We start from the raw sequence: 22,859 nt of genomic DNA, 5'->3' as shown, positions 1-22,859 counted from the left end.
TATGGGCACTAACACATATAAGTGCGGGGAAGAAAACCATGAAGGCGCATAGGGAATTTTCGTGAAAACGCCAAAGCAACAGTGTACGATTTCAGCACAAGCAGAGAATCGTACGCTGCAGATAATATCGAAATGGCACAAAGAGCAGGGATGCATAATATTTTGAGCAAATACTTCTTGGCGGAAATATTTAAAGTAACTATGCAGTATGCATTAATTACGCAATGAGAGTATAAGAATATGGAAAGTTAAAGCAACTGTAGGAAATGGAAACTAAATGTTAAGTTTAATGGAATTTTACCTTTAACATTTCCCCGTTAAATTATAATTACATAGATTGGTCATGCCGTTCATGTCGAATGGAAATTGTTTAAAGGGACTGACTAGTAACTCATTTGGGTCATTACAAGACGAAGTGTACAAGCGTGTAGATTAAAAATGAGAAATATTAATTTAATAATTTCTTTGACTTTACTTAAATTTGTAATTATTTACGGAAAAGATCACAATTGTCCAAATCAGGTAGTTATAATAATAATTATCATTTATGAAACAAATTAAAATTTGAGCAGACATTATCTTTTACGATCTTATACGAAACACTTTGTCCCGACAGTCGAGATTTCTTGTCTAATTTGTGGCCGGTATTCATCAAGTACCACACATGCTTGAACATAACATTAGTTCCTTTCGGAAAGGCCAGAGTAAGTAATCGTGATATGGAGCATTATCTTAAAGATAATTTTCCAACAGATTGCTAGCGATAAAGTGATCTGCCAGCACGGCACTCTAGAATGCTGGGGAAATAAACTGCATAGCTGTGTTCTTCATGCCAATAGTATAAACGAATATCAGAAAATGATGTTTGTTGAATGCCAAATGAAGGATTTGGATATAATACAGAAAAAAGATATGAGCTGCGCTAATTCATTGGACATTAATGACCACATAAGAGCGTGCATGAAACCGGAAGGATTGGGTAGCATGTATCAAAAGGTAGCTGCTGGAATAACGGGTCAGCACGCGTTTAAACAAGTACCTGCAATTTATTTTGAAAATGTAATTATGCTGTTTTACTTATGTTTTCAAATATTTTCTTTTACCTAGTTATTTATTTTAATTTTAGACCGATAACCATAGGGTTCCAAATTTTATTCGGAGAAGTCTGTGTGTAGCTTTGGAAGGTCAAGAATTTTATCCACAGGACTTCTGCTAATGTTATGTTACATTAAAAAAATTTTTAAACCTTCGGTTGCTTGAATTATTTGAACTATGAATATATAATACATTACCAACAATTAAATATATTTATAAAATGTATTAAACTAATCTTAAAAATTATGATTTAATAAATACAATGGCTTATAGTTAAATCTTACATACATATATTATACAGTTTACATTACATTTTTATATCATTTCCCTTTATCAAATTTTGTTGTTGCTTACGTGCAGCTATAGCTTTGGATGATACTTGCTAATTCTGTATTTAATATTTAATTTATTAATATTGAATTAATAAAAATTATAATTAATAGTTCATTACTATTTTTTCAAAAATGTATTGAAAATAAAAACTACAATTGCAATTTAAAAGCAGCGGCAACATTACAAAACCAATATTAATATTAATAATATCAACAGCAACAAAAAGTTTCTGGCAAATTTAGGACAACTTGTTGCTTATGACCCGGTAGTACTGTTGAATAGTGAGAGTGCAGCCCTGGACACAACACAAACATCTGATCGCTATTAATAGTTGATCAATGTGCCGAACAAGTTTACTGAGAAGTGAAAATAGTTGAAAGAAAAAGGGAATGGCAGCCTCTTCAAATACTGTAGGCCAGTGGGAGTTTATTCGAAAACTCGGCCAAGGCGGCTTTGGGGAGGTGCAGCATTGGAGGAACCTCTCCACGAAACAGGAAATAGGTAATATATAAGGCATGTACGTGCCTCCCATGACCACATTAGTATGAATGAAATATATATGTATATATATATATATATATATACATGCATATATATACATACATATGTATATCAAACAGACTAACACACACTTGCACAAAATAAAGCGACAGCCGATTCCTAGAATTCGCTGATGCAAGCAATTTGTTTGTTTATAGTTTTGTGCGCTGGTGTGTGTATGTTTATGTTTATGCACATATATACAATGTAGGAAGCTGATAAATGAGCTTAGGCTCTAGGCCCTACCATTACTTTAGCAGCGCTGAGTCAGCCTCAGAATTGCGCTTTATTTAAAGAAATGTGTTTCTTATTTACAGCTGCGAAAGTTATCAAAAATGGGAACAATCTTAGCGTGGACCAACAACGCAAAATGAAAGAGCGCTGGTGTCAAGAGCACAATTTTACGCTTGCATCTAAGCAAATGCCCAGCATAGTAGCAGGTGTAAAATTGGGTGAGGAATCAGCAGACTTTGTAAAATACTTAAATAGCCACCACATTTGGCAACTGCCGGTGATTATATTGGAATATTGCAACGACGGTGATGTACGAAACCGACTGAAACGAGCGGAAAATGCAAACGGCCTAGCCGAGTACGAGGTGAGGGAGATATTGCGTGCACTGCGTCAAGCCGTACACTTTTTGCATACGCAATGTGGGGTGTGCCATCGCGATCTAAAGCCGGACAACATTGTGATACAGCGTCTACCCAATGGCCGAAAGCTTTATAAACTAACGGATTTTGGTTTGGCGCGCAACTCGCCGGACAAAACGATGCTGCAGAGCGTAGTGGGCACACGGCATTATTACGCACCCGAAGTTATTAACACTGGTGTATATAATAATACTGTGGACTACTGGTCGATGGGCATAATTGCCTATGAAATCGCGTGTGGCGAGCTGCCATTTATTCCCCACCAAACGCCATTCAATATCCATGTTAATTTGATGAAAAAAAATAGCAATTGCATTGCTATAACCCAGGATTATAAAAACGAAAATGAAGAGTCGTTCACCTATCACAACGAAATTCCTGTTGTGCATCATTTGAGCAAGCCCTGGCAGGCATTATTCACCAAGTGGCTAACGATTGCGCTTGATGCTAATTATAAGCAACGTGGCACTCGTGCTTTGATAGCAACTGATGAAGTACAAGCTGTTAGTACAGCTCAGTCCATATTTACGGGAATTGATTGCTTGCTGGACATGAAGATACTAACACTCTACGATGCCTGCAGCTGTAAACGGCTGGAGATTGAGCTAACACCCAATATGACAATGCCGCAGTTAGGTGAACTTATTATAAAAGAGACAGGAATGACCGAAATAAAAGATATGTACTTGGTACTACCTACTGGTCATCCGCACAAGCAGCTGAAACCATCGACACAACCACATGATCTATATGTGGATGCATGGGCTGACACCAGCGAGGATGCTGGCAATCCTCCAGTCATGATGTATATTTTTAATGCTGCAGCTGGTGCCAAGTACTCGGTGCCAAATCCTGTCTTAACGGAGTTGTTGCAGTATTGCATTCAATCGACGTCTGCAAATCATAAGGCTTGGTTGATGGAACGCCGAATGCTGGACATGCATTATTTGCTCAGCAAAGAACAGACAAACCTAAAAACATTGCTGTTTGGTCTTAAGGAATATGCAATGACATTGGAGCATGAAATGATCAACTTTGAGCCATATATTTCGCAGATAAATGTTGAGAATATCAAATTACTCGGTGCTATGGAACACTTTAAAATGTTGACAGCCACCGCAGCGCAGCAGCAAAAGTTTGATATGGTGAGCATATAAATACATACGTTTTTATTTGATTTCTTACTATTGCATTTCCTTAGAATAATAAAGGCGCATGGAAATCGGATTGGCTTAAGCTAGAGCTCAAACATGAGGAGACCAAAACTGCCATTGATAAAATAATTCGTCACTATCAATCCGCACTGCGCAGCATACGCGATACGACAATAAGCCAAAGCAATGAACTTTATAATACAATGAGCCAGGCTGATAAATTAAGGCTGTAAGTAAAGTATAAAATACTACAAATTTATCTGCTAAAATTATTTATTTATTTGCAGTCTGCCATTTCGCAAGAAATATGTACAGCGCGGAGCTGTACTACCTTGTGAAGAGTTGCGTGATAATATTGTCATAGATTATGCTAAAGCGCGTCATGCGTTTTATAGCGATCCCTACGTAGAGCAGCTGCGCGAGAACCTAAATAAATCGCATTGCCGTTTTCGCATAATACCCAGTGCTCTGTTCAATGCTCGCCAAAATCTGACAGCTATTCAAGAACAGCTGTTGCAGTTGCAATTGCAAATGCTGCCAAGTCCTGCGGAGCCGCAGCAACCGGTAATGAATCAGCTTAATAATGCTATGGGCCAACTAAGTTTTGATGCTGCTGACGGAGAGTTAAGTGTGCTTATGAGTGTTCAAACGGAAAGCCTTGTGTCTGAAGCGTTACGCACTATGCAAACGTAAGCATAACGAAAGATTCTGTTGATATTTATTTCTCAAGCTTCTTGTTTATTTTTGCAGACTTCAACATGATATGGAAGTCGATCGAGCTGAACAATAGACCATGTGAGCTCCACCGTCCCAATGATATTATTGAATAAGTCTGCTTTTGAATTTAAATGCTTAAGTTTTATATTCATTTATTTTATTGGTGCTTTATATGTTTCACAGAAACCAATTCGACTGCTGTTTTAAGCTTTTATATACAAGCGTACTTTAAGTTTTTATATATTTTTTGTTGCATGTTATCCACTTCTCATTACTATATTTACTTGATTTTGTTACAAAATATAAAAACACACAGGTGTGAATTGCTTACAGCTTTAAAACTTAGTTTCTCTCCGATTTTAATTTTGTAGCTTGCCAGTTGCTTTTATATATTCACGATTGTTTTCTTATTAGTTGAAATGAATTATAATTGTTTGGAAGCAGTCTGTTTTGGCGAGTTCTTTAGAACAAAAACATGCAGTGGATTATGACGTGGCTAATGCTTCAATCAAATTGACAGCTTTAAGCGGAATTAGGCAACGATTGCACATTCGTTAGATCGAATCAACACTCATTAGATTAAAGCTGTAAATGTGTTTCTTTACTTTCTTTGTTCTTAAACACTACGCATGAGTGCTAATTAAATAATATATATACTCAGACTCACATGGCTTGTGGCTTTGGAAAATTGCTGAGGATTGCAATGTCACGTGAAATTGCAACTGCGGCAGAATTTTGTGCGCCAGCTTTGAGCAACAGCTGAAGCTGAGCTATAAAAACGCTGCAACAGTCGACAGAACTCACAGAATAAAATTGGCAGCGGTTGGAGTTAAGGCCTAAACAAAATGAAGCAACAATTGTTTATAACGTTGGTAGTGTTCGCGCTCGTGCTAAATGCACAAGCTAAGCCCAATGGCAAAACTAGCCGAATTCGTAAGTATTGAATCATTCTAATATATTAGCAAGTTCCGATTGAAGCAATTCCGATTTGCAGCTGATTTTGTCAAGATATGTTATCGTGACTCCCCGGATATAAACACCTGTGCCCGTGAGTCCTTCAACACGCTTAAGCCGCGTCTTATGAAGGGCATACCAGAACTTTTCATACCACCAATGGAACCGCTGGTTGTGCCAGAGATCAAAATGGATCAGGACTCCGGCGCTATTTATCTTCACTCTATATATAAGAACATGAAAATAACTGGCATGTCTAAGCATACTTTGAACGATCTTACCATTACGCCCAGTAATTTAAAGTTCATGGTTTCGATGACATTCCCTAAGCTGCATCTGGAATCGCAGTACAGCATTAAGGGCAAAATCATGATGATGCCACTGATGGGCGATGGACACTGTACTATTGACATCAGTAAGTTGATCTGCCTATTAAACAAATCTCTATTAACCAATGTTTATTGCCAGGCAATTTATCAATGAAAACGGAGCTGTTCGGCCAGGAGTACCAGAAGAACGGTGCCACATACTTGAAGATCAAGGATATCAAGGTCAAATATGAGCTATCGACTGTGCACATGCATCTGGATAATCTTTTCAATGGTGACAAGGCGCTGGGCGATCGTATGAACACTTTCCTTAACGAAAACTGGAAGTCACTGGCCGAGGAAGTGCGTCCACTTATGACAAAGGCACTGATTGACATACTACGTGCCTCCATAGACAAACTGTTTGATTCCTTCAGCTACGATGAGCTGCTGCCCAAGCTAAAGAAATAAGCAGCTAGTTATTTAAATACTATAGTTTATTTAATCATAGATTTCAGTATAAATGCAAAATATTATTATTGCTAAATAAATTATGTACTATGATACAAGCCTACAAGTTCCGTTAGATCAGCCACAGCTTAGTGGGCATCTTGGAGAATACATTGTTCCACAGGCCATGAAATATATCAGCCAATCCCATCTCCAAATCGGGCCGCAGCTCGGCTATAACTTCGTTGCCGTTTTGATTAAGGAAACCGTTAATAGAAGCGGCCAATATCTCATTGCCATTGAATAGATTCTTCAAATGTATTCTCATGGCGCCGACTTGGAAGCTCACTTTCATCTCATCAATGTGAATGATCTCGTCACCAGTCTGTGTCTCGTTACGCAGCGATATCTTAGTATAAACTGCCGTATTCACATTCTTTAATGCCATGGCCACATCGCCGCTGCCCACCAGAGGCAATAACAGTATATTACCCTTCAGATTATACTTGGCCTTGATACGCAGGCGTGGCAGCTCCAGCTCAAAGTTCAGCTGACGACGCGCCAGATCCAAGCTGTTGACAAACGAATTAATTAAAACTGTCTAATATTTGGGCTTCTTATATTACTTTGCACGTCGTACGGTTGCGTTCGAGGGTCCGCGAATTATCAAATTCTGAAAGCCACCGGATAGGACTAGATTGCCGCTACCCTTTGACACAGATACCTGATCAATGTTCAGTGGCTCAAAGCTTCTAACGCCAATCGCGGGTATGCCAGCAGCCAAGGCGGGAAAGCAGCCCTCAAACAGTTGGCGAAAGCATTTATTTTCATTGGGATTGGCACGTTTACAGGTCTGCAGCCAAGGAGCTATTGAAGTTTAAGAAATTTTTATATTTTGTAAATATAGTCTTGTTGTGTTTATTGATGACTCTTTAAAAATAACAAAAATATTATTTAGCTATAATGTGTTGTAATTTATGTTCACACCACTTAAATCATGTTAAGCTCTAACTCTATATTTGAGCTTTCTATTCATTCTATTACTCTACCTTGAATTCTGACATAATGTATTATAATTTTGAGCCAAGTCTTCTTTTCATATTAATTTGTAGTTTGCGGAATCGGATATGATAAACTGCATCTCCACAGTATGTCTGGATACGATATTTTATTTTGCTATTTAACTAACATTAAAATATATTTAATTTGAAATTATAGCTCGAAGGATCTCTTATCATTTAGGATTTAACTTATTGGTGCGCTTTTCGATTATAGTTTTATTTATGAAATGTAATATTTAATTGAAGCTATGCTTATTTAGTGTAATTTCTTTCACTTACGTCGCTCTTGCAGTGGCGGCTTATCATTTATTATTTCTCTTGTATAAGCCGCAGCGCTTGGTATTAAATATAAAAAGCCAATAGCACTTAAGCTAAATTGCAATTTCCAGTTCCAGTTTGTTTTATACATTTCTGAATACAATGTTAAAAATCACTGAAACACTTTTCCGTTACAAGCGTCCGAACGCGTTGACGCTCCAAACCGAATGCCGTGTCTGCCGTTTAAAAGATTGTACGAAACCGTGACATTAGTTTTGGTATCTCTACGGTAAGTCTTGGTTCACTTTTTGTTTACGTTTTATATTCGTGCTACGAATTCCGCAAGTCCAAAACCCGAATCCAAAACCCCAAAGACCGAACTTGCACTCGAAGCCATTACCCGTTTACACTTGAATGAGCTTTCCAACTTTACAAGTTGCTTGAATGTCACAAAATTGTTGTGTATACTCTACAATAGTTGGTTACGATTTGATATTATTTAGTTATATTTACTTTTTGAGCAAAGTCCATTAGCAGTACGTCCAAAGTGGTCACATTAAGTGCTTAATCACCCATTTGTTGTTGTCTTAATATTTGAATTATTGCTTTGTTTTGTTTTTAAATTTTACTTTCGTTTCATTGCGTACATGCCACCAACTTGTTTTGTAACAGGCCGACTTGTTGTTGTTGCGGTTGTTGTTATTGAAGTTGAAGTTGTTCACCTGTTGACTACTTCTGGTATTACGCAGAAAGTTGTTATTGTTATTGTTGTTGTTGTTGTTGCACCATCTCCACCTCCACCTGCAGCTTTGTCACTGTCATAGTTTAGCTTACTTGTTGCTTTATGCTTGATTACCACCGTCCCCAGCACATGCCGCAACAGGTTGCAAGTCTTTTGTTATGCAGTCAATTTGCTTTATCTTTGCCGATGCCTAAGATAATAAACGATTTTTTATAATAGACATTAATATGCATGACCATTGGGCCATGGAGGCAGGCCCCCAGCCTATATGTATTCATATTTTCCACTTATTCGTCAGTTGCATGTTCAGAGTCAGAGTCAGCGCTCCCCCTGGGCAAGGTTGCTATTGCGGCAATAGACCACCTTTCCACATTCAACAACATTCACCTCGCCATCTCTTTGGCGTCGCGTGCGGAAATTACCAAATTTGCTGACTTTTGTAACGTTTTTATAAGTTTTAAGTTCCAGCCTCCGTTGTTGCGTTAATGCTTTGGATACTTTAATGCGAATTTCTGCTTCCTCGGGGACTGTGTGTCATCAGCAATAAATTAACGAGCTGTGCAATTTCAATTTCAGCTTCTTGCTTTTATTGCCAAAATTTGTGCAATAGTCTTTTTATTAAAACTGCATTAAATACGCTCGCATAGCTAACAAAATGTATTACAACCCATTTGAGTTCAATAGCTTTAGTTCAGGTATTTTTTATGAGCCATTTATATGCAAGGCAGGCAAATTACGGTCAGGCTTAAGTATCATTACTTGCGGTGTTTTTAACAATCGACATTGACCGCTTAAATAGTTGTCATCTATTGTGAAAATAGTTAATAGGGAATTTCAATAAGCTTCTTAGGCAAAAATAAAAAGGGTTTGGTATACTATAATTAGTCTGCATAGACTTCATTACAAATTTAAACTTCATCACATGGTACTATATTATTATAAGTTACTACTCTCTTTGAATATACAAAATATATGAACAGCGCAAATGGTTTGATAAATAGCAATATGTAAACAAAACATATATTTCTGAAGTATACATTACGGCGCTCTTTAGCAGAGTATGATTACTTTATTGCATACTTCTGGATGCATCGTGGAAATTAATGCTGTAAAGAATTTTTATAAATTAAAAGTAAGTATAAGTTGTATAAAATGATATTGTACTTATTTGTCAAATATATTTGACGATTGCCATTTATAACAGCCGAACAGCCTAAAACATTATTTTTTGAATAAAAAGAAATCTATCGCAACTTATTTGCTATAATTAATCACTAATATACTTAAATATTAGTAGAAAACAAGCAAATATCAAATATCGACTTTAGAGTTTCTAGTAGAAGTTTTTTGTTTTTTTTTTTTTTGCAAAAACTACATACTGACTAAAAGATGTCGGCAATATAGGCGGATCTATTGGTAAAATCTATAGATATCATTGGCATAGGGTTGAGTCTTTCATTATTTTATATGTAGAGGTTTGTAATATGCAAATAATAATTTCTTTTTACTTGTTTTTTTTTCGAATTAAAATTTATTTTTATTGTAATATGCATGAACTTAAAGCTAAACTAAATTAAACATACATAAGTGTAGCTAAGTGTTTTATACATAAATATAACTATATAATATTTATTTTATGAATTATGAATTTTAATGCTAATTGGAGAACTTGGGCTAACTGATAGATGGTGTAAACTAGAACTATGGCGAGCAAGAAAACAGATCAAGCAATGGAAAATAAGTTTGTACAAATTGTTGTGCGCGGTTGAAAGTTATTTACAGTGTAGTGTAGGTGGAACTTATCGGAAACTAGAAACTAATGCAAAAGTCTTTTCAATTCATGTCCAACAGAGTTTCAATGCTGTGTGTGTCGTGGTTTAGAGATCACAGTGCCCGAGGCGCCTCTACTGATGAACTGCTCAGGATGTGGCCATCAGCTTGGCGGCTTGGATGACATTGTGCTGATGATGGTAGCCGGCCAGCTCGCTAGCTGCCCCACTGGCCATGGCAGAGGACGCAGCACCACCAAGCGCACCAAACGAAGCGCCAAAGTAACAGTTATTCACATAGTCATAGTTGGTTGCGCTCGCCTCTGTTTTGACGCCGTAGGCAGCAGCAGCAGCTGCCGCATGTAGATGATGATGAGCAGCGGCCGCATGGTGTCCATGTGAGCTGCTCGCGGCGGCGGCGGCATGCAAATGATGATGCTGATAGTGCGGCGAGGGCGTGCCGTTGCTCAGCGTGGGCGTGTCCGCGGCATTGCTGCTGTGCGTTGTATAGGCGGAGGCGGCGGAGCTGCTGCTAGGTGTGTAAAGCTGTGAGCTGGCGCCATGCAGCTGCCGCGCACTCAGCTGCGCCTGATGATCAAGCTGGGGATGCTGCGATTGCTGCTGCTGTTGTTGTTGCTGTTGGTGCTGCTGTTGCTGATGCTGTTGCTGCTGCTGTTGGGCGTAGTGCGAAAAGCATTGCTGGTGTGTTGCTGCCGCCGCCGCCGCCTGTTGCTGCTGTTGCTGCTGCTGCTGCTGCACATGATGCTGGCTCATCAGACTGCTGGCTGCGCTGCCGACCAAAGTGCTCTTCAGATCCGTAGGCAGCTTGCTGAGACTATGACGCTCCAAGCTAAGCGTTGGCTTGAGATCTGCATGCGTATAAGCAAAAACTAAAGTTTGTTGCTCCAAATTTGGTTTGTTGTTATGCTTACCATGCTCCTCTTTGCATTCCTTGCTGGTTTCAAGGCTGTTGCTGTTGCCACTGGTGCCGCTTGTGGCGCCGCTGCCCGTTTTCTTGGGCTTGCGCTTGCGGGTTTGAATTCCGTCCTTGCGCATGGCCAGCGGTCGATTGACGCCATGCAGCTTAAAGTAGAGACCACAAGCATTGCACACCGGCTCACCATCGTTGTTGCGTCGCCAGAGCGTCGTAGTGCGCGTCCCACAGTTGGTGCAACACAGTCCCATGCGCCGCGTGGCAGTCTATGAGAAAATATCGCAATGTTAGCAAAGATATTCAGTGACAACCGCTTGGACTTGGATTACTCACTGCACTCACCAGTCGCTTGCTGGGCTTGATCAGCGGCCGATTCATGCCGTTCATCTTGTGATACAATCCGCAAGCATTGCACAGATAGTGGCCGGTGCCATCGCGTCGCCAGAGCGGTGTGGAAATGGCGCCACAGTTGACGCACTCGCGTCCCTCGCCAAACTGAAAGTCCATTGCGCTCTCATAGGGCGAGGAGCGTTGGAATCCCGTGGGGTCATAGGCGCTGCGCCAAGGCGCCATCATCACTGCCGCGTTTTGTGTATAGAACTGGGCCTGCAACTGCCCATGGGTGCCAAAGCCATCCGTAGTCCAAGCATTCTGTGCAGCAGCCGCGCTGCCAAAATGCGCCGCCACATGGTTGTACTGGCGATTGGAGGGCACATAGACGGGATTCACTGCCTGCTGGTGATGATAGCCTGAGACGCTGGCCGCGCCGCCAGCTGCAGCCAAATCTGTGTAGGCGGCAGCGGCTGCGGCGCTGCTGCTGTGATACATTTTGGAGCTGGCGGCAACGGCGGCCACCTGCAGCTGCACGTTGTGATAGTCGCCGCCGAACTGCGGATAGTCTCGCGTCGACTGCTGATCCGAGGTGGACTGCAACAAAAGCAAAGCAAAGGCAAACGAATTAGACGCATTGCTATAAGCTCCCCACCCCCCTCCACAAGCAACCGATTGAGCTATCGTTTGCTCTCTCTTTCTCATTGGCTTGCAGCCTCCGCTGGCTTGGCTGCCATTGGGCAAGTGCTTGTTGCAAGCAGCCATTTTGGCCACAGACACAGCTACTTGCTGCACTTCTTTGACTCTCTCGCCCCCCACTGCTCCTGCTCAGTGCTCAGCAGAACTTGTTTTGGCTCAGACAGTGCCCTTTCATACCCTTACCCATACCCAACTCAAATTAATGGCGCGCTGCATCTTTTGTGGCTGCTTGCTGTATCTCTTGCATTGCCAGCACTTATGGCTTGAGTATCTTATGGATGCGATGCGTAGGCAACACCACTACACTACGCTTTATATATTAATATGTTTATGTGGGCTGCATATTTTATGATTTTTAGTAGCGAACCTAGATATCCTTTCATAATCATATTAGTTTTATAAGCAGTCGTGAATAATTTAAGAAATTTTATTAAACTTAAACGAGTTACTGTTTCCATTTAAGAAATATTTTTAAGGAGAGACTTGACACTGCTCCATATAGATAGTTATTTTTCTTTCCTTCTCTACTTCATAAAATACCATAAATTTGTAATATATAAATAAAATATTTATATAAATTTTATTTACAAAGTCTAATATCACTGTCTCTCAATATTCGTTCCATTTTATTTCCCTTTTAAATTAAATTTCTCTTCATCAGCATTGTTCAAAATTTTTGCACCACATGAAAATTTTCAAGTGCCGTACGGCTGAAATTTCTTTTCCGCATAATTTTGTTTTTACAAAGGTTCAATAACCAAAACAAGAAAACATATATATATATGTATACTTGTGTATGTGTATATAAAAAACAAGCAACAAAATGCGTGTTTCACAACAAAATCAATTAAGGCGCCAATTGCAAAATATTCTTCATTTTCAGACAATCGAAACAAACATTTGACGTCTTTATCTTATCCACAAACAAATTTAATGCGATGATGTATGAAATTTTTAATTTTCAAGCTCCAACGAATTCACATCAATTTACAATATCAATAAAACAGATGGCTGCTGAAAATGGCGAATTTGTTCAAAACATTTGACTAAATTGAAGAGAGAACTAAAAGTTACATAAACTAAAATGAATTCATATTCATTAGCCGAATATTGGCCGACGGCGTTTTAGAAACAAGATATATGCAAGCTAGTTAATCTTTGAAATAGCCGGCGGCTATGAAGAAAAATATATTTAAACGTATAAGAGACTAAATCTTAATAATTTTTAAATCTTGCACGACATATTTCAATGTTTACTTTAAATAATATTCAATGCAATATACACTTAAAAACAAATTAATTACAGTATATTAAAGTTTATTTCAGAGCTATTAATTTAAATTAGGCTAAATTTACGCAAAATGTCAACATAATTATCGAAATTCCAAAACAAATGTGCAGCATTCCAAAAGATGCTCGGACTGGTCAAAGAGAGGTGCGGGGTACTGAGGCTGGTTGCTACAACGCCATGGACAACAAATCCATGCCATCAAAGAGTTGACCACGCGTGCATAATGATGTCGCTCCCTTTAGAAGATCAGTCGATCAAAGAGAGCGCCGGCAAGCGGTGCTGCATCAAAGGAGCTCTGCGCGACCACCACACGAAAAATTGTCAACATGTTGCAGGCTGAAATGAGCCGGCGGACCCCAGAACCAGAACAGGATCGAAATGTGGATCAGAGCAAGTGACTGCAGAGGCGCTTAGGCAAACCTAAAAAGGTAACAGCAACAGCAAAAAAAAGGGCTCAACGACGGCGTTGAAGAAGGCGAGGAATTAAAATAAACAGCAATAAAAAATCAATTTAATAAAAATGCAACACAACCGCACTGATGCGCAAGTGCCAGAAAGAGAGCAAGAGAGAGCTGGAGTGTGTGAGAGCGAGAGGAGTGTAGACGATGAGTAGAACGTTAATAATTTGTCACCGCCAAATGACGGAATAAAAACAAACAGAGAAAACCACTTGAGCGACGGGGCAATAACAAACAAGCCAACGAGTAGTCCCCAACCGACCAGCGAACACTTAGGATTAAAGAGGCGCTTTAAGTGGTTGCTCTTTCCTTTTTTGAAGACCGCAGACCGCAAAACCGGGTGCGCACTAGTCTACTTCGGGTCTTAGCTCTATGCTAAGCGAATCCTGTTTTGCATTTCTCCCGCGTACACTTGACTCATTCATATCTGTCCATTCTTTAACGAATACGTTAGTTAATAATGATCTCAGAATAGGCAAATGCGACAAATTGAATTTGAGTTCTAAGTAAATAATGCGATCATTAAAATTATATCGTATAAAAAAATATTTGAAGCAATAATTAAGACCATTCGCTGAATTTGAAAGCATCTGTTACCCTGCAGTACAGCTCTCAGATGAAGCTCTATTAACTTCAGGGCTGACTACCGACTTACTAGTCACCTGATTTGGTTACTCCACCAGTTACCGCCTATGCGAAATATTGGTGTAATTAATATGGAAGATAAGATCTTCTATCAAAAAATGGAAATATTAAGTGTCATTACTAATCAATCAATTCAATATATTTGGAAAATAATGCTCAGTGAAATATTCTCAATTACTATTTATTACAATTACAAATAATGGAAATGTTGAATTTCACACCAATAACTAGGAAATTCAACAACACCCGCCTGCTTTATTTCTTATTATTATTCTTATTATTAAACAACAAACTGGAATTTATATGCTTGAAAAAACATTTCATTACTTAATTAATTAATTACTTCACTCTGCACTATCTAGCATTGTTTGCTTTTCATTGTTGAATTCACCAACAAAATCACCAACAGCCGTACTGAAGGCAATTTATGAAAATGAAATCAATATTAACTGTTCAAGCGCTGCTTTTATCGCAAATAATTTATGTTTCTCAAATGATAATGTTGATTTTAAATGAGTGTCTGATAACCGTTAAGCTTATGTATATTTTATTAAATTTAAATTTAAACTTACATCACCATCGCTTAGTAAAATGCCCATGCTTTATATAAATTATTTGCTTGTATAAGTTTGGCTTGTGTTATTGATAAACAATTATTAGCCGCTACACAAAAGTTACAACAATTTGCAAATGCAGTTTGTTTTATTATTACACTTATTAATTGATCACTGTGTATTTTGCATCGTTTAAGTTGGCTTGTCAGACTTTTGATTAATCCTGCCCATAAAGCAATAAAATCATTTATGGAACACTTGAAAGTTTCAAAATACGCGATTTATGATGTTATTGCATTGTTGTTGTTATTGTTGGGCACAAACGAATACAACGAACCGACTTCCTTGAGGCGTACAAACAAACTAAAAAACGCCTCAAAGTAAACAAAAACTTAATCCCAAAAATCCAGTTTCGGCCAGCGCCGACTGCAGCAGCGGCAGCGACAGCGACAGAGACTGCGCCACGCAAAATTCGAAAAGAAGTCAACGGCAACAACATAAAAAGTCAATTTCATCAATGGGCAGGCAACCTCAGTCTCAGTCTCTCAATCCGTCCGTCCGTTTGCTGTCCGTCTGTCTATACGTCCGCCTTCTGCCTCGAGTGTCACTTGCAGGCGTCGCCTTCACACAAGCGAGCTAGCAAATCAAAAGAGCGAGAGCGAGCAACAAGCGCAGCTGACAGGTAAAAATTTGTAGGTGCATTTTCCAATGCAGCGACGCAACTGCGGCGCTTCCACACACACACAAACACTCACGCATACATGCACATTTGAAAATTAGTCAATTTCATGTAAGTCTTGAAATTTATTCATTGCACTTGAGACGCTGCAAACAGGTTCTCAGCAGAACGGTAGGCACTTAAGTGCGTCTGCGTGAAAGTAATCCCCTGGCCAAAGAAGATCTAATCCGGCCCGGAGCGAGAACCGAAGCTACATTGACAGAGGCGGGCATAACAACAGCCCCGTTCTATCACCAATTCCTGGGCGTGTGTCTGTGTGTTGACAAGGATGCAAGGATCAAATGCTTGGCTTTAATTAATTGACGCCTCATTAGCAACGATTAATCTTGAGAGTTACCCAAGGCGTATATAAGAAATTGTTACAATTTAGAAGTTCGTAGGTTCATTATTCAAGCAATTTGGCTTAGTTACGGTTCATGCAAAAAATTAGGCATTGTGAGAGTGAAAAGTGAGACACACTCGAGGTACGAAATGTTGTCAAAACAAAAACAGCAGACAGCGCATGCAAAGAGCCAAGAGAGCAGCGAGAACAAGAAAAATATAACCGCAAGGTAGACAAGCGCATATTTCAATCGACGCTGACACATCCTGCTGCGCTAATGGACCTTAATTTGTGAACAGCTTTATATATCATGCGCCGGCACCGTTAATGTGATCATCCACACGATCTTGTTGACGCTGCGCTGAAGCTGAAGCTTGAAGCTAAAGATGATGCTGAAATTAAAGCTGCAGCTAAAACTGCGCGGAGCGGAGCGCCTTAGCCTTAGCCTGGTGATTAAGTTTTATGACGTTTATCGGGCCAATGCGCTAAAAGAAAGCCGAAGTAAGCACATGGAAGGTCTGGCACGCGCTTGACTGTATGGTAAATGGAAATGTATTCGGCGATTTATGGCAAACTGCCAGTTATGGAAATTTCTATGGCGCATAGCAAGAACTTTCATCGATATGCATGCATATTATTTTTGTTTTTTGTAACATTCGCTGATAACGTGCAGACAAATGATAATTGCTCTGGCTCCACTAATCCTGAACCCTTTCAATTGACTGAAACCAAAAAATGCTGGAAAATGTCACCAAAGAAATTTCAAAGTGGCGTCACCGCCAACGCCAACCCTAATGTTGAAGACTTTCTTTTGGGCCTAAGTCCATTGATTGTCCCATGATTGTCATCGATCAGCAATGACTCGCTCGCTGTAGCTATCTCTTTCTGGCTCGCACTTTCTGTTGCCATCTCGCGCGCACCTTCGGCAAAGATGAAAGAAATCTTTATTGGTTTTTGTAGTGATTTTAAGTGGATTTGTGGTTCGATTCTTAATGGCAAAGTACGCAAGCCCCAGCAGCAGCAGCAGCCGCCGACACAGATCGACTTCACCTTCCACTTGCAGAGTGTGCAGCACAGTTGTGAGGGCTCCATGTCTCTCTGCTTATATCGCTTTTATTCAAATTTGTATGTTTATTTCATCTTATGTGTAATTATGAGAATCGCTCTCCAGAGCAGACATATGCAGCTCACTTGAGTGTTTTGGACCATTTGTGCTTGTAATTATTATGTTTTTTATGTAGCAAATGCATTTGCCGAGATGCGTTTGTGTCTTCGGCATGGCGCTATTAAGAGCCAGGCATTCATAAATGGTGTGTGGAATTCGAATTGGAAGCTCATAATTTGATTAGCCAAAGAGAAATGCTCAAATTATGAAAAAATTGTAGGCAAGAGTCTTAATAATGAGACATATCTGCAATTTATATGTTGAGTTAATTAATTAGGCTACATGTACGAATTGAAACAAAACAATCCTTTGCCTGAAGCTAATTACTTAGTTGTAGGCACTTAAAATAAACCTTGAGTGCAAATAAGTATCCGCCTAGCTTATCGCATTGCCATTAGGGCTTTTCCTTATTGCAGCTGAGGCAATTACTCATCCATGCGACACTTGACAGCCACGCAGCAATTGTCACACACACACATGCATACATACACTTGTCTTGAGTATGTAGAGCTGCCCAAAGTACTTGACAACAACTAAAACGCAATTGAAACGCGACTACTTACAAAACAGAGAATAACAAAAAACAAAATAACAAACTCAATTTGAATATTTCGACTGATAAGCAGAGTCAGGGCAACAACTGATGGGTGGCGAGCAGGGCAGAGTAGAGAAGTATAAGAGCTTGCTGAGGACTAATAACAACAATGCTTAAGCATTTAACTGATTGTTCCAATCGTTGATTTTGTGAGAAACTGAGTGTCAGTTCATATGCATACCGTATACACTTGTGGCTTATCAATTGCTGAAATGATGGCGGAAATGGTGCGTTATTGTTGCTCGCGCCTGGGGTATAATTGCTGATAATGTTTGTAGAATATTTGTATGCATTTCGCTTTAGAATTAATTACCGCACTTTTATGCTGGCGAAACAAAAGACTTAAGCAACGAACTGTTAGTTAGTTATAAATTGTCGCCAAGTTGAGTATTTTTAATAATGCATCATATCATCAGCTTCAGCCCAACTGCAGCTTGCCTGAAATCCAAACCTGATTTTGTTGCTTGGCTGGCGTCTATATTAGGCAGCGCTTTCGATTGATCTTTGGCGGCCAATATACAACTGATCTCTGATCTCTTAAGATCTGGCTATCTCGCTCTCACTCTCGCTCTCACACTCTTGTCCCGCGGTCGACCACACTGGCTGCAGTGGTGACAAGTTTTCGGCACGCGGGCAGACAAATTCCAACTTGAGCAACTAATTCCCCTGCACCGCTTGTCAGTCGAAGTCGTAGCAAGTCCAAAGCTCTTAAGTGTCTTGGCGTCGAGCCGGCTTAAGTCGTCGCTCTCTTTCGCTGTTTGTGCCCTCTACACATTGCTGCGTTTGTTTTGTGACATTTACATTTTATATTTTTTAGAGACTGTTGACAATTCATGCTTGGGAATATCAACATAGCTTCGCTTAGCGCCGAACTCGCCTAATTTTTACTGCTGTTTAATTAATTAATTACGCTCGTTAAATGCCAGCACTTAAAATAGAAAACATATAAAAAAATCTTGCTATTATTTATGTGATATGGCATACGACGACAAAATTGACTGCGAGCTGCTTTTGTGAACTGTTTACTTATCGTGCTCTTGTTGTATAACTTGAATTTCAGATTTAAGCGCATATCGCTTAACTTATAGCTGGAACAGCTGCTTCCTCAGTGCCAACGATAAAAGGCGCTGATTTCACTCGCAGCTTCGATATGAGAGGCATGTGTAATAACCAGAATCGTTATGAATAATGCCAGGCTTATCGTTGAGTGTTTCACAAAGCCTTTAACGATAAGTATTTAATTATGCTCAGACTTTAAACAGTTTATAAAAAGGCAATATATTTTAAGTATTCCTGGGGGCTAAGAATTATGTGGGCTTTATACACTTATCGAGGCGCCAAACTCCTGAGACCTATTATTCCCTTGTTTCAATTAGTTGAGCGATAAATCAAATTCAATTTGTGCAATTATAAAATATTTGATTGTAAATGTTTTTTTTAAAGAAATTTTCTACAAATTCGCCACACAGCAAGTAGCACAGACTAGCGTCGCCAGCGTCGTGGAACGCACGACATGACTTCTGTCTCAGTCCTGGCCTCGCACGCCCTGGGTCAATGGGTCTTTCTTCTTATGCTCAGCTCAGACTACACCTTCCTATTGGGTTGTTTGCCCCGTTGACCTGCTTAAAATGCAATTTGCACACACACACACTTGTTTATTTATTTGTTGCTGGTTTTAGACATTGCTGTATTGCGTGTTGCATACAAGTCTTGGGCTACCTGCACGTGTAGGCTGCGCAGCAGCGTTAAAAGTTGCATAATTACATTTGTTACTGGGGGTTGAACTAAATGCAAGCAGGGTTGCCAGCTGCTTGAACAATTACTAATGTGAATATTATGTAAATTTCTATTCTACTATTTTTGTTTTCTTTCTGGTTGTAACTTGAGAATTCTTGGCCTGAATCTTTCCGGTACGTAAACTCGACTATTGGCTCTTAGAAAGCGCTTATTTGTTTCGCCGACCTGGCAGCCCTGCTACACATACCACTGACCTTAACTTCTTGCCTTTTGCTAAACGATTCCCGGTCAAGATTTATGATGCAATTGTCCAAGAAGGCCACTATTGGTCGGTACTTTGTTTAGCCGATTTGAGTTTTATTTGCTGGTCTCATAAAAGTGTCATAAATTAAAAGGCGCTTCGGCACGCACACTCAGCAGGCAAATACACACACACACATATATATATGTATGTATATGTGTATGGCATAACCTGTGCCACTGGGTCACACGCAGCGTTTTTGAGGCTCAGTTACCTTTTGGTCAGCAAATTTTATGGTCGGAAAAATGTTTGCCTAATGACTTCATAGCACTTTTTTCTTTTATTTTTGGCAATGCACTTGCAGACACTGCTGTCATGTTGTGTCATTGTTATTTAGCGTCTGACTTGGGCTGGCGCCAGCAGTTAATTGCTCTCATGAAATGGCACTTGTCGAATTGTCGAGCTGCAACGCTCACTTGCCTCTAAATGAGCGAAAGTGTGGCAAAGGGTTAATGAAGCTGAAGGCCAAGTCTGAGAAATGAATGAGGCAAGTTAGAAAAGTTTTTTCACACTTGAAATCTATTGCATAGCCTAAGTTCAAAGGCTGCTAACAAACTAATTAACGCTAGCTGCATTGCAATAACATTTTTTTATTACGCTTGTTAGGCATATTAAATAAAAGTTATTCCAGCTTATCAGCCGCTTACACATTGCACTAATTTATGTGCATTTTGCACGATTTATTTGCTGAGCACTTGATGAATAATCATGCGCTTGACGCCTGCTCTGCCGGCAAGTTTCGCGCTTAAGTCTTTTGTTTTGCTCAAGCCCAGCTGCCACATAGATTTAGACATAAAAGAAGAAAAAACAAAGTTGTAACTCTGCCAGAGTGTAATGTCTTGGAAAAATGTGTTGATGATAAAGCTTCTGTTTAGCTGTTGATTTAATTGGCAACGCTTGAGCAGTAAATTATAAATTGATATCAGTCAAAGGGGACAGTTTGAACTTTCAGTTAATGCACCATGGCCAAAACAATGGCAAGCTTTCAACGTATCAGTGTCGTAAAAAGCTAAATTAATGTTTGTTATGCGTGTCATAATTAAATTTATACTTAATGTGCAATTCATTATTGTTGGCTTTTTGGGTTACACATTAAGTGTTTTGTATTGTGTTTTAGTTAAATTTATGACTGCGTTTTTATTTGTGTTTTTATTGAAATGCTCAATTCAGTTTATTTTTCATTCAATTCAATTTGTTGCGCTACCGCCAGCGTTTTCACGCTGTTGACAAACCGTTTTGTAGTTGGCCATAATATAGCAACAAATTGTTGGCATTAGCAGCTAGATGGCCTTATAAAGTGTTGCCGGCTAATTGAGTTGCTCAATAAGCATAAACTACGCAATTTATGCGCCAGCTCAGTTCAGCTCAGTTAGTCGTGTCTCATTGCAGCCTAATTGAAATGGCAACGTTTAATAATTGAAAGAGCAGCCGCCTAACTAACGAACTAACGAATCTGTAGCACATGTAATTACGCTAAACGATTAATGTGGCATGCCACAATTAGCAGCGTAAACTGGTTAGCTAGACTAGCGGAAGTCCGACTGCTGAATGAACTGTGCTCCACAATTCTGATTAATGATGTACATTATGGCAACCAAATCAATATAGATGGCTGCAGATAGAAATGAGATCAAACTGGTTTACTTCAAAAATATCACAAGCGTTAATTTTCTAATTTGGTCATAAAAAATGTAGCTGCAGTATAATTTTTATGGTAAGCTAGTTTAACTTGGATAATCATTTATCATCATAAAGCAGTAGAGTTGCGCTGTTGAAGGCCAAATGTATTTATAGCTCACATCCTTACCTGTTTATTTTACTCAGTTCCAATTTGCTGCCGTATGCAAATGCTGTCCAGTGCGTATTTATATTGTATTGATTTTTGTTTGCGTTTTACAGTAATTTAATTGCTTTTATTGTTTGACAGCAAACGTTTTGTTGTGTTTCAGAATTTAATTTGTATGCGAGTGCCTAAACATTAACATTAAATGACACAAAACAAGCGAAGCACAGATACAGATACAGATACAAATACAGATACAGATGCCGCAGTCGATATGAGAGATACGCGTTGTTGGCAAATATTTCAATTAGCATAACACACATAACAACAATAACATTAAACACATAATTAACAATAGAAAAAACCCACAAAGAGCGCGACTGAGAGCTATAAAATGCTATGGAATTGTTTAATTCTTTATAAATTGCCACTGTGCACTGTTGTTGTTTTATTTGTATGCAAATATTTTTTTTTATATTGATGTGGGCTTTTGAGTAAAATTCACAATTGGCGACGGCTTTTTCATAAGATTTTTATTACAAAAATTTTGCACGCGACGTCTTGGCTAATTCGCATACAAACAACGTTCCAAACTAAACTGAATACCAAACGTTCAGAATTTCAGTTTTGCCACTGGCTTTCGTTGCTGCTGCTGCTGTTGTTGTTGTTCTGATTGGAATGGGGAAGCACTCACGCAGACGCATACACACGGCGTGGCGCACAAGATGGAGCTGGAGCTGGAGCTAAGCGAGCTAACAAACGAAACGAAACGAGAGAGCTTCCGGTTGGACGTACGCTGTGAGCGCGACTGTGGCTTGAGTTTGCCAGTGGCTGCCACAATGGGCAAACAAACGAGTTTCAAGCACACACACACACACACACACTTACACATGCTGCAAGAGAGACAGAGAGAGGGACGCTAGCACGCTATCGCGCTATAAAAGTGGGTGTTGCCTTTATATCGCGTGCTCTGTCGTTCTCTTGCTTGCACTCACTGTTGTTTGTAATCAAATTGTAGCCATATTCAAGTTTGCTTGATTTGCTGTTTAGATACATATACAATGGTGACTATGTGTGTGTGTGTGTGAGCTCTCCTTGGGGACTGCCCACTTTTGTGCTTACAACTTTTGCGGCGCTCTTGGCGTATGCGCAATATTTTGAATTATGCGCACTTGCCATGAAAATAATAATAATAATTTATCAAACACTCACACACACATATACGCACTAAAGTTGCAATCTGTAAATTTATCATAATTCATGCGATCGTAC

At 39.4% G+C, this 22,859-nt stretch overlaps 4 protein-coding genes across 6 annotated transcripts; 2 read left to right on the top strand and 2 right to left on the bottom strand.

Annotated features, from left to right (window-relative positions):
• The first annotated feature begins 1,753 nt into the window (after positions 1 to 1,753).
• Positions 1,754 to 4,831, top strand: LOC108601955 (inhibitor of nuclear factor kappa-B kinase subunit beta). The gene is made up of 5 exons (XM_017989940.1): positions 1,754 to 1,929; positions 2,286 to 3,766; positions 3,823 to 4,004; positions 4,063 to 4,464; positions 4,526 to 4,831. Exons 1-5 carry the CDS (start codon positions 1,818 to 1,820, stop codon positions 4,563 to 4,565), a joined length of 2,217 nt encoding a protein of 738 aa, XP_017845429.1. The 5' UTR covers positions 1,754 to 1,817; the 3' UTR covers positions 4,566 to 4,831.
• A 476-nt stretch (positions 4,832 to 5,307) lies between these two features.
• Positions 5,308 to 6,293, top strand: LOC108602103 (protein takeout). The gene is made up of 3 exons (XM_017990127.2): positions 5,308 to 5,425; positions 5,487 to 5,861; positions 5,915 to 6,293. Exons 1-3 carry the CDS (start codon positions 5,338 to 5,340, stop codon positions 6,223 to 6,225), a joined length of 774 nt encoding a protein of 257 aa, XP_017845616.1. The 5' UTR covers positions 5,308 to 5,337; the 3' UTR covers positions 6,226 to 6,293.
• A 44-nt stretch (positions 6,294 to 6,337) lies between these two features.
• On the bottom strand, positions 6,338 to 7,674 carry LOC108601598 (protein takeout). Its single transcript, XM_017989498.1, has 3 exons — positions 7,545 to 7,674; positions 6,831 to 7,071; positions 6,338 to 6,776 (listed from the first exon to the last, which is right to left on the bottom strand). Exons 1-3 carry the CDS (start codon positions 7,672 to 7,674, stop codon positions 6,338 to 6,340), a joined length of 810 nt encoding a protein of 269 aa, XP_017844987.1.
• A 2,221-nt stretch (positions 7,675 to 9,895) lies between these two features.
• On the bottom strand, positions 9,896 to 21,695 carry LOC108601992 (GATA-binding factor A). Of its 3 annotated transcripts, none has more exons than XM_017989991.1 (4): positions 21,612 to 21,695; positions 11,302 to 11,895; positions 10,967 to 11,234; positions 9,896 to 10,903 (listed from the first exon to the last, which is right to left on the bottom strand). In XM_017989991.1, the coding sequence occupies exons 2-4, from the start codon at positions 11,794 to 11,796 to the stop codon at positions 10,185 to 10,187; spliced, it is 1,482 nt and encodes a 493-aa protein (XP_017845480.1). In that variant the 5' UTR covers positions 11,797 to 11,895; positions 21,612 to 21,695; the 3' UTR covers positions 9,896 to 10,184. The 3 variants fall into 3 exon arrangements, with proteins under 3 accessions (XP_017845480.1, XP_017845478.1, XP_017845479.1); XM_017989989.1 differs by lacking the exon at positions 21,612 to 21,695 and adding an exon at positions 14,964 to 15,045; XM_017989990.1 differs by lacking the exon at positions 21,612 to 21,695 and adding an exon at positions 14,964 to 15,045 and having other exon boundaries at positions 11,311 to 11,895.
• Positions 21,696 to 22,859: the final 1,164 nt, after the last annotated feature.

This window comes from Drosophila busckii, chromosome 3R (assembly GCF_011750605.1).
Source record: "Drosophila busckii strain San Diego stock center, stock number 13000-0081.31 chromosome 3R, ASM1175060v1, whole genome shotgun sequence".
NCBI classification, from domain to species: domain Eukaryota; kingdom Metazoa; phylum Arthropoda; class Insecta; order Diptera; family Drosophilidae; genus Drosophila; species Drosophila busckii.
Note: the sequence above shows the minus strand (reverse complement) of the source record. Positions and strands in the feature narration are given on the sequence as shown.